Below are 11,686 nucleotides of genomic sequence, written 5' to 3' on the forward strand. Positions count from 1 at the left end.
TTTTATTGTGAGTTATCTTTGTTTATTTTTTTATTTCTTGTTTGGAGATTTTTTTGTTGTTTTCCCAACAATATTTTATGGGAAAATAGGATATGCATTTTTACACTATCATTCAATAGCAATCATGTATTACGCCAACTCACTCAATTACACTCCACTTTAATGATATGATGTGAGGAATAACAAATTTTTATTGGACGTCCGTGTAAAAATAATATACAGTTACAGATAATACAGTTCAAAAATAAAATGGGTATTTTGGTTTTTTTTATAATTGTATTGTGGACAAAAACATGTCTTGTGGTTTAGTGAGGGACAAAAAATCTTGTTTTTGTTCTGTCCCTTGCTACCTAATTTATCCAGTCCCATAACCAGTTTCAAATCAAACAGGGTACAACAAAAGTTGTCCAGTTCAGTCCCCTGTTTTTTAGCAAATCAAACGCACTCACATTTGTTGGTGGTGACACAATGGTGTTCGCTTCTTATTTTGATCAATATTGGGCACCATTTTATGTTTTTATTAAGAGATTTATTTCTCGTGTTTTCTGGAAGTTCTCATTTGCCCCTAGAAATTTCAAAAATACCCCCATCATCACTTAAGTAGCGAACTCATCGGGCGCAAAACCTAAGAAAAAATAGTTCGCATCCTAGAATGTGGACCTTATAAAATAGGGGGCGAAGGAAGGGAAAGAGATACAAAAATATTAGATTTTAGAATGTTGAGTTCACATTCTATGATGCTAACTATTTTTTCCCCAGTTTTTGCTATTTACACATTCGCATCCTACGTTATGAGGGTGTAGAATTGAAAGGTCGGGGCACGAGAAGAAAGACTCTTTTGTTAATTGATGTATCTAATTTTTCTTGGCCCAAACATGGCCCATAGTCTAACTCTAAAGTATGATCCCTTCTTTTGTTATTCGGTCTATAAAAAGGCGACCGTCACATTTTATTTTCCCCAATTCCGATTCTTCTTTCTCTCTAAGAATTACTTATCTCTCATTCTATTTTCAAATCATTATTTATGTTGTTTCTTCTTCATATATAATTTTTTTTTCCTTTCTTTTAACTTCTTGATATTCTTTATTTTTAATTGTCTTAAAAAGTCTCGTTGTTTTTGTGAGTTTATCGATGATAGTTTTTCGTGATTATGTAGTGTACAATTTTATTGGTCCACCAATATTTGAGTTCAATGGTTTAATTTTATTTACAATTTACTGGATGATGTTAACATTAATCTAATAGCTTTCTCGATATGAAGTTGACCAAATCAACTATGTGTTTAACGGCTGATCCAACTAATTTGATTTTTCGGTCCATCTTAGTTTTTACAACACAAGATGAAGATGACGTTGACCATAATGAAGTTCTTATAAAAAATATTGGGCACCATTTTATGTTTTTATTAATGATGTATCTAATTTTTCGAAGCCCAAACATGGCCCATAGTCTAACCCTAAAGTCTGATCCCTTCTTTTGTTATATAGTCTATAAGAAGGCGATGTTACATTTTATTTTCCCCAATTCCGATTCTTCTTCTTCTCTTCAAGAATTACTTATTTCTCATTCTTATTTTCAAATCATTTTTTATGTTGTTTCTTCTTCATATATAATTTATTTTTCTTTTAACTTCTCGATATTCCTTATTTTAAATTGTCTTAAAAAGTCTCGTTGTTTTTGTGAGTTTATCGATGATAGATTTCGTGATGTATGCAATTTTATGGGTCCACCAAAATTTGAGTTTAGTGGTTTAGTTTTATTTACAAATTATTTTACCATGTTAACATCAGTCTAATAACTTTCTCGATCTGAACTTGATCAGATCAACTATGTGTTTGACGGTTGATAAAACTATCTGAAGATGACAGTGACGATAATGAAGTTCTTATAAAAATACTCGTAAATCTAAAAATATCAAATCGATGAAGTATCAAAGGTATGTCATCAATATTAAATCCTATAATTTATTCTTTTTTATTATTTTTCCATATGCATTTGATAGTTTTTCATAGTATTGGATCATTTATATTATACATATTATTATATGTTTTCTTTTTCATATAAATTGATATTGATCCAATAAAAATTCACTACTACAAAGATCTTGCCCTTAGTGTAAATGTTTTTTTTTTTTTTGACAAAGATCTTGCCCTTAGTGTAAATGTTTCGAACCAAAAAGAAAACCATAATCTAAGAACTATAAAAAAATTCTAAGGTAAAGGAACGGAAAGGAAGCATACAAATAGCTAGGGTTTAGATGAGAAGTACGTGTAAGAAACTGTGCATCAGTGATTTTAGAAAACAATTTTCCATATAATCCTTATTAATAAGATAGTAGTAGTTTTTCAAATTAACATTCACATTTCCATTTTCAACATGCATATCTAATTTTCTAAGAACAACATTAGCATCTGTTGTGAATTTGAATAAAAATCACATCAATACTTTTAGTGTGCAATAAAATTAGTAGCAAACTAATATATTTCTATGGATCCCAACAATGAAATTACTTTGGTGATTTATGTTTCGAAGAAGGTGGATCTGCAAGAGGATGATGCAACAACAAATTCAATTGTACAACGAGTCCAACCCATTATTGTTTTTGAGACCGGTCTCAAGAAACCAATTATCAAAGCCCCACAAAAGCAAATAGATATTACTCTTTCTGGTCCTTAATATAAGAAGAAATTTATTTTTTAGATTCATTGAAAATCTAATGTATCTTGTCAGACCAGATACATTAGATTTTCAATGAATCTAAAAAACAAATTTCTTCTTATATTAAGGACCGGATGAAGTATATTATTTGTTTTTGTAGGACTTTAATGATTGATTTCATGAGACCAATTTAAAAAACAATAATGAGTTAAATTTGTAGACAATTGAGATTGTTGTTGCATCATCGTCTTGTAGATTCACCTTGTTGGAAACATAAACCACCAAACTAATTTTATTGTTGGGATCAATAGAAATTAAACATTGTGAGTCCATAATCAAACTTCTTTCATGTTCTTCAGATTGTAACAGCCAGTGTTCTTGTACTTTCATAACCATCTTCATCAGCTACATCAATAATATGAACAGAGAAGCTAAACTATTATCCCTTTTCTCGAGATAATTTTTCTTAAAGTGACCGGACTTGTGACGGATAAATTTTTTTAACTTTACCACTATCTATTTTCTTAGATATACATTATTTTTAGAATTTGATTTTGCCTTGTTTCCGCTATTCATAATTTTTTTTCATAAATAATTCCATATGGTTAAGGCTCTGTTTGGTAACACACATAAGCTAGCTTATAGCTTATTATATGAGCTTATAAGCTTGTTTCAAAAAATTAGAGGTGTTTGGTAACAAGTTTTTTGTACTAGCTTATAGATTTTTTTCAGATGCTATTTCAAGTAGCATTTGAGCTTATAGCTTATAGCTTTTTACACTTTATTCCATTTTTACCCTTTAATTTAATAACTACCCACTCTAAAAAATAAACTACCCACTATCAATTATGTAATTTTATATTTAATAACCACTTTAAAAGCTAATTTTACCAAACACTTTAATTTCAATAAGCTAACTTTTCAGCTATCAGCTAGCTTATAGCTTATTTTTACCCAACATACCCTAAATATATTTATGATAGATAATGAACATATATTTGCATAATTTATAAAATTTAGAGACTAATTCCATGGTTTATTCTATTTATTTTTTAAAAAATTGAACTTTGAAAAAAAAAAAAAGTTATTGATTAATGTGTTGTTTCCACTAATCATACTTTTTTTTCATTAGCTATCATAAATAATTCCATAAGGTTAATTATATGAGAAAAAAAATATGCACTGACAGTGTAAAATAATTTTACACCATCAAACAATACCAACTATGTTTTTCGCCTCATCGTCCCACTAAACTCCACTTTCTTAATATGATGTGGAAGAATGCTTCATTTTTATTGATTGTCTGTATAGAATTAATTTATACTGACGGTTCGTAGTCTTTAAACTCTAAATATATTAATGCATAATTTATAAAATTTAGAGACTAATTCCATGGTTGAATTTAATTTATATGCACCATCAGTGTAAAGTTATTTTACACATGGATCCAATAATATACTGACACATGATGTATGGTATTTAAAAACACATAATGTGTCAAATTCATTAAATGATATGGCAACATATCATTTGATGTATGTGTAAAAAATCTTTACACCGACAGTGCACAACAATTAAACTTTTCCATGGTTTATTCTATTTATTTTTTAAAAAATTTGAACTTTGAAAAAAAAAAACAAAAAAAAAAAACAGTTATTGATTAATGTGTTGTTGGATTACATTAACATTATCCAACTGTTGAGTGTCCGTCATGTTTGGTCTGTCTGACTGTTATTTAACTAACATAATATCAGAAGAACAGTTGTGTTGTGGGCCCCACTTACTCACATTGTTTCTTGAAGTTTCCTTTCTTTCAAGCCAAACAAAACAAGATCTATTCTCTCTTTCATTTCATTGCACTTTGTGGGCTCCATCTGTTTTTGTCATAACAAGTAAGTAACTTACCTTTGATTTTTATTTTCAGAGATCTAATCTTAGCATTTCTCATGCAAAGGTATTTTTTTTTTGCATTTGCAATGTTTAACATTAATTCATTTTTCTTATTTTTTTTAGTATTTTTCAAGTTTGTGTTTTGTATTGTATTTCACATTTTCTACAAAATAAAAATGTATACTTTTTTGGATTTTACTATCTGGGTTCTTCTACATTTCTTCATTGAACATTGCAATTGCATACTAAATTTGCATTTTTCTTTTGTGATGTTAATTAAGAAATTTTGATTATATATAGGTTTTAAAAATATCTTAAAAAAAAATTAGTAATTTCTTGTTATAACAAGGCTTCTAAGATTGGAGATTTTGACTTGGTTTTTATTTTTCTTCACTTCATTAGTATATTTTCTGAAAAATCAAATCTTTTTGTGGTGTTTATGATTTTAGTTTCAGTTTCTAGTTCTTTTCATTAATAATTAAAAGGTTGTTACTGATTTTTCAGTAAACATTTGATCATAGATCTGTTTCTAGTGTTTATGGTTTCTGTTTTGACCCTTTCTTGGAATTTTTGTTGCAGTTTCTTTTTTATAATTTTTCTATACATTATTTATTTTTATTTATTTTTTTATTTCTCAACGGTTTGCTTTTAGTATAAGATTTCAATTGTTGAAATATGAGGTTTTTAAATGTGTTAAGGTTAATTTAATTACTTTTAACTGAAGTTTGTTCATCTTATATATCTCTTCTTAATTTTCTCTTTATGGATTGATATTTGGTTTTATATTTTATATTATGATCTAAGTTTTTTTTACCTTTAAAGTAACAGGAATTACAAATGGGGAAAAAAGGGAGTTGGTTTTCTGCAGTGAAGAAAGTTTTCAGTCATGATTCAAGAAAAGACAAGGTTTCATAATGATTATTATATTGTACAAAAAATAGAAATATTTTAGAATTTAATTTTGATACGCTAAAAAGTTTTATACTGTCAATAAATCACAATCATTGATGTTTGTGACTTTAAAAGTAGTTACGATTAAAGTCAGACGTTTTTAGTGATCTGACGGTTATGATTGATTGATAGTATAAAACATATTTATACTGACAGTGTATACAAATTTAAACCATATATTTATACTTGACAGTGTATACAAATTCAAGCATTTATGTTTGTTCATTGGAAAAAAAACAGAAAAGTAAGAAATCAAAGAAAAAAAGTACTCAAAAGGACTTAGAAGTGGAATCAGAAGAAGCACAAGTTGTTGTTCCACAAATAGAAGATGTGAAATTAAGTGAGGTAGAGAATGAACAAAATAAACAAGCAATTTCTCTTGCTTTTGCTACTGCTGCCGCGGCAGGGGCTGCTGTTGCTGCCGCTAAGGCTGCTGCTGAAGTTGTTCGTCTAACTAGCATGCCTCATTTCCCCGCAAAGACTAAGGAAGAATTGGCTGCTATCAAGATTCAGACAGCGTTCCGCGGATATTTGGTATGATCCCTTAGCCAAATTGTATGCAAGTTGTTACATGAATCAAATCATGTCATTTTTCATGTAGCAATGTCACTTCAGATCGAAGGCGTGTCTGGTGTCAGATGCATGTGGTTTGGTTACATTCAATTATACTACTTTTTCGAATTATTAGATGTCGTGTCAATGTGTGAGTGTGTCTATGTAAGTGTTTCATTGGATTTTTAGCAAAGGTTGTTCGTCTTATGTCAGTAGCTTTCTGTTCGATATTTGCAACAGATTCTTTTCAACCACAGATTCTACTTTTTATCATTATAAGTATATTTGATTCTGAATAATAGTTTGTATGTATGTATAGTTGCTTTGAATTGCTTGTAAGCATATATAATGGTTTTCAGGCGAGAAGAGCGTTGCGAGCCTTGAGAGGCTTGGTGAGGTTGAAGACATTGGTACAAGGACAATCAGTTAAAAGGCAAGCAGACAGCACCTTAAGATGTATGCAAACTTTAGCAAGATTGCAGTCACAGGTTCGCGAAAGGCGAATTCGAATGTCCGAGGAGAATCAGGCTCTTCAGCGCCAATTACAACAGAAACATGAAAAAGAACTCGGGAAGTTGCAAGCTTCTGTAGTAAGCAATTTATGTACATATTTTCCTTTTCTATAATGCAGGTTACAAAGCAACGTATGTTATGTTAGAGCACGGATGTGGACTGTGTGGAGTTTGATTGCACGCAGTCGGACACATCTAGACCAACCAATTAAAATTGAACGGTCCATATTTCAATACAGATTTTGATTATTACTTTTTTAAAAATCTAACATACCGAGCTTGAAATATGGATCATCCAATCTTAATCGAACAGTTCAGATGTGGCTGACTGCGTACAATCAGGAGGTTTTGGTGAGATCATACAATTGGGATTTGACTTTATAGAATGTTCTCCTTAGAATGCATCTTTGTATGGTTTTGAATAATTCTTTTTTGTTTACAAACTATGTTTAATGAAGTGGCAAAATACTTGTAAAGCAGGTTGGAGAAGAATGGGATGCTAGCTTGCAGTCAAAGGAACAAATTGAAGCAAAATTGTTGCAAAGGCAAGAAGCTGCTTTCAAAAGAGAGAGGGCTTTGGCTTATTCATTCTCACATCAGGTACCAATACAACCTCATTTATGAATAAGTCCTTAGTTTAATGCCTAATTATTAATCTCTCTCAAACTTAGTTCACTGGCTTAGGCATGCAGCAGCGGTAAAACTCTTAGGAAGAGTTTGCCGCTCATTTGAGTCTCATAAGCCTCGAGGGATTAGTCTTTGCAGTTGCTCGAATAGGATACCTGATTTACGCCAAAAAAATAAAAAATATTAAGTAGTCTCTAAATTTTATATGAAATATGTCACTTTAATCCCTAAATTTTAAAAACTAACATGACGAATTTCATATATTTTACGGATTAAAATAACGGAAATTAATATATATACTACTTATGACTTTTACATATGTTAGGGACTAAAATGGAGAGAGAGCTTATATCTATTGAGAGTGATTTTGAATGTATAAATAACTAATGTGTTAATGTAACAGAAAACATGGAAGAATTCTTCAAAATCTATGAACCAAACATTTATGGATCCAAGCAATCCTCACTGGGGATGGAGTTGGTTAGAGAGATGGATGGCAACTCGACCGTGTGAAGGCGAAAGCATCATTATGAATCACAATGATCATGCATTTATTAAGAGTTCTTCATCAAAGCATAGCCATGTTCTTAATTATGATAACAAACCTTCCCCAACTAGCCAAAAATCAAGAAGACAAACCATTCACAATTCTCCTTCAACTTCAAAGACAAGGCCACCAAGCTCAAAGGGTGGCGAAATTACTGACGACTCAAGAAGCATGTTTAGTGCTCAATCCGACCGGTATCGAAGATATAGTAGCATTGCAGGATCATCCGTTAGAGACGATGCGAGCATTGAAAGCTCGCCGGTGTTTCCTAGTTACATGGCACTCACAAGTTCAGCAAAAGCAAAGTCCAAATTAATGCAAAGACAATCACCATCTTCAATTTCGGCAAGGAAGAGGCTTTCTTTCCCTGCTTCTCCGATTGGTTCAAGAAGGCATTCCGGTCCACCGAAGGTGGAAATATAAGCACTAACAACTATAGCACCAACACTTCAGATTGAATATGTTTTTGAAGTCAAATATGTTCGAATTATCAATGAAGATTTAGTAACTTATAGGGTTTGATAGTTGTTTTTTATTCTGTTCTTGAGCCTTCATATTGTTTGTGTCTTAAGGAGTAAACATAGAATAATAGAAATTGGCTTCTCACTTTGTTCATATTGTTAGTTCTCTCTCTCTCTTTTTTTTTTTTTAAAAAAAAAAAAGTTTGTTAATTCTCTTCATAATCAATGTCAAGTATCTTCATTTCTAACAACGTTTGTTTAATGAAAGATTAAGGTTTGTATCTGATTTTCTGTGACCTTTTGTAGAGGTGTTTCCTTTGTATGTTTAAATTCTTTAATATAAGTAAACTTGGGTATAAAAATAATTTTATAATCATAAGTTGCAGTTTGTTTATTTTTGTTTTTTAACCTTAGATTCCTAAGGAAATGGGTTCGATAATTTAAAATTCGGTCACGAGATAAGTAAAATTCGACCAAAAATCAAACTCGGATTTTCTCGAAGATATGTTACAATTTATAACTTCAAGTCTAATCAATTCTTGAGACAAAATTATTTAGGCACGTACTGTATATAATCAATTTTGAGTGTTCTATAATTAAAACCAAACATACACATGTGTCGGTCAATGTCTCGGACGTCTTTTGCTAAATATGAATCTGCTATAAAAGACAAAATAATTGTTCTTTCTAATAAAAATAAATAAAAATCAACGATCAATTGTGAGGCAGCATATGATGTTATGCCCATGATGCAACATCAGTAATCAAGCAAAGCAAGGCACTGCATGTTTGGGAGATATTTGTTTGGTTTGAGGGCTTGTATCCGTTTGGTTGAGCGGAAAGAAAGAGGAAAAAAAGAAAATTACGAATTTCAATGGATGAACTTGGACAAAAGTTAGTGAACAGACAACATGGTCAAAGAAAAAGTACTATAGAGAGAATAAACTAAGCACGGTGTGGGGGGCTATTGAGAGGTGATGAAGGAGAGTAAATTTTTAGTTTTTCTAAATTTTTAGCAAGTTACAATGTTTTTGTTGCAAAATTATAGGCTGATGTGTGGAGAGTTTCAGACAAACATGGGGATATAATTTTAAGGTGAAACTTAACATTGCTTTTATGACAGTGTGCTAATCTTGAAGCACCTGGGATGTCAATTTTTATTTTTATTTTTTGAATGACAATTTGTTAGTTGTTAGTACAATGTTATGTTAATTTTTTTTCGGACTTGAATCTTGAACCCTCAACTATTTTAACTCTTAATTCAACTAGTTTAATCAGTTGAGTTACTCATAATTAAAAATTAATGAAGCTTGGTTGAGAAATTAATGTGTGCATACTTATTGAAGCTATAGTACCTTTGTCGATGCCTTAGTAGCAGCACTAGAGTGTAGGAATAGTGAGCCTCACTTGATTGATAATATAAGGATTAAGGAGTAAGGAGGAGTCATTTCAAATTATTGTTGCGTAACTTTCTTTTTTCTTTTGGGTTTTGACCCTCTTTAATTCAAAAAATAAAAACAGTGCTTCAATATAAATCAAATTTTCTATAGTCATCAGAACCGGGAACAAATTGTCTCCAGTACGAGAGAATATTCGGTGAAACATCTGCCTTTTTATTGTGTTTTTAATAATTAAAAATTTCTACTGTCAAAAAAAAAAAAAAATTAAAAATTTCTGTATAAAAAAAAAATTATGGTTGTGATTGCACATGACATAAAATGTCACCGGAGACAACCATACATTCGGACATTTGGAGATATGAATTCAATCTGCACAAGAATAGAAGAAGCATTATGCTTAGCAATTCAATCCGCACAAGCATCGATCCACTAAGAGAAACAACATTGTCATAGAGTCTCAAATACTAAATTGAAATTTAGTGTTTCAAGTCATCTCTAAGCATTTGTTTGTTTCGAGAGAATATGGTGCAATAGAATTACACCATATATATAATGGATCTTTAATAAAAACCACACTTATTTAACTTAGAATACCTAATAAAGGATTAAAGGAAAGAGGGAAACAAATGCAAGGGAAATTTTGAACTGAAATTGTAGGACTTTACCCTAAAGGGAGTCATTCCAGAAATTCTCAAAGGCTTGAGGAGAACCCAAGCCTAAGAGGGGGTTTGGAAATAGTTTTCAACCAGCAATAGACGCGCCTCAGTTAGTACCTCATTAGCTGCGTCATTGCCCCAAGCGCAAAGATGGCTTTTCTCGTAGTCTAAGCTTCAATTTATATAACATCATATCATCTTATTCCTCTTATAAGCGATGTGGGACTTTGAAGTTTTGCTGCTTAGCCAAAGGGCTTAAACAAATGTGGGACTATGAAGTTATGGCAGGAAATAAGACAAGCAAATAAGATTTCTCTAATTCCTTATGTAAAACATAATTATTATAGAAATTATCATATTCGTTCAAAGCGCATCAAGTTTAAGTTGGAACTGATAGAAATATTTGAGATGACGACAATTCTTGGATTTATGACATATTTTCATGGAATGGAAATCAAGCAAAGGATGCAGAGAAGTAAACACTCCAATGAACTCGTGAGGAGAAGCTTTGCAAAGAAGACGGAACTGAAAAGATGTGTGATGCGTCAAAATAACTTTACACCACACAATAATTAATTAAACTCACATCCTTCCATGGTGTAAATAATTAATTAAACTCACATTATTGGATGATGAATGTGTAAAATAACTTTACACCAACGGTGTAAAATAATTAATTAAACTCACATTATTGGATGCATGTGTAAAATAACTTTACATCAACGGTGCACAATAATTAAACTCGCATTATTGGATGATGCATGTGTAAAATAACTTTACACCGACGGTGTAAAATAATTAATTAAACTCACATTATTGGATGATGCATGTGTAAAATAACTTTACACCGACGGTGTAAAATAATTAATGCATGTGTAAAATAACTTTACACCGACAGTGTAAAATATTAAACTCACATTATTGGATGATGCATGTGTAAAATAACTTTACACCGACGGTGTAAAATAATTAATGCATGTGTAAAATAACTTTACACCGACGGTGTAAAATAATTAACGCATGTGTAAAATAACTTTACACCGACGGTGTAAAATAATTAATTAAACTCACATTATTGGATGATGCATGTGTAAAATAACTTTACACCGACGGTGTAAAATAATTAATGCATGTGTAAATAACTTTACACCGACGGTGTAAAATAATTGATGCATGTGTAAAATAACTTTACACCGACGGTGTAAAATAATTAATGCATGTGTAAAATAACTTTACACCGACGGTGTAAAATAATTAATGCATGTGTAAAATAACTTTACACCGACGGTGTAAAATAATTAACGCATGTGTAAAATAACTTTACACCGACGGTGTAAAATAATTAATTAAACTCACATTATTGGATGATGCATGTGTAAAATAACTTTACACCGACGGTGTAAAATAATTAATGTATGTGTAAATAACTTTA

At 30.9% G+C, this 11,686-nt stretch overlaps 1 protein-coding gene and 1 non-coding gene across 6 annotated transcripts; one reads left to right on the forward strand and one right to left on the reverse strand.

The window, feature by feature from the left end:
- Nucleotides 1–4,422: 4,422 nt before the first annotated feature.
- Nucleotides 4,423–8,346, forward strand: LOC123911062 (protein IQ-DOMAIN 3-like). 5 transcript variants are annotated; one of them, XM_045962399.1, is made up of 6 exons: nt 4,423–4,550; nt 5,371–5,454; nt 5,740–6,033; nt 6,411–6,641; nt 7,044–7,163; nt 7,594–8,346. In XM_045962399.1, the coding sequence occupies exons 2-6, from the start codon at nt 5,386–5,388 to the stop codon at nt 8,158–8,160; spliced, it is 1,281 nt and encodes a 426-aa protein (XP_045818355.1). In that variant the 5' UTR covers nt 4,423–4,550; nt 5,371–5,385; the 3' UTR covers nt 8,161–8,346. The 5 variants fall into 5 exon arrangements, with proteins under 5 accessions (XP_045818355.1, XP_045818350.1, XP_045818354.1 ...); XM_045962394.1 differs by having other exon boundaries at nt 4,442–4,550; nt 7,041–7,163; XM_045962398.1 differs by having other exon boundaries at nt 4,529–4,550; nt 5,377–5,454; nt 7,041–7,163.
- Nucleotides 8,347–10,255: 1,909 nt separating this feature from the next.
- Nucleotides 10,256–10,406, reverse strand: LOC123911919. Its single transcript, XR_006810788.1, has one exon. It is a non-coding gene; the product is annotated as a U4 spliceosomal RNA (small nuclear RNA).
- Nucleotides 10,407–11,686: the final 1,280 nt, after the last annotated feature.

This window comes from Trifolium pratense, linkage group LG2 (genome assembly GCF_020283565.1).
Source record: "Trifolium pratense cultivar HEN17-A07 linkage group LG2, ARS_RC_1.1, whole genome shotgun sequence".
NCBI lineage: Eukaryota > Viridiplantae > Streptophyta > Magnoliopsida > Fabales > Fabaceae > Trifolium > Trifolium pratense.

What these genes read in the sequence shown, in the direction of transcription:
- LOC123911062 (XM_045962394.1), top strand. Translation starts at nt 5,386, where the DNA reads ATGGGGAAAAAAGGGAGTTGGTTTTCTGCAGTGAAGAAAGTTTTCAGT. An exon ending in CAGCGTTCCGCGGATATTTG is followed by an intron (nt 6,034 to 6,410) that starts GTATGATCCCTT and finishes AATGGTTTTCAG; the next exon opens with GCGAGAAGAGCGTTGCGAGC. An exon ending in CTTATTCATTCTCACATCAG is followed by an intron (nt 7,164 to 7,593) that starts GTACCAATACAA and finishes TTAATGTAACAG; the next exon opens with AAAACATGGAAGAATTCTTC.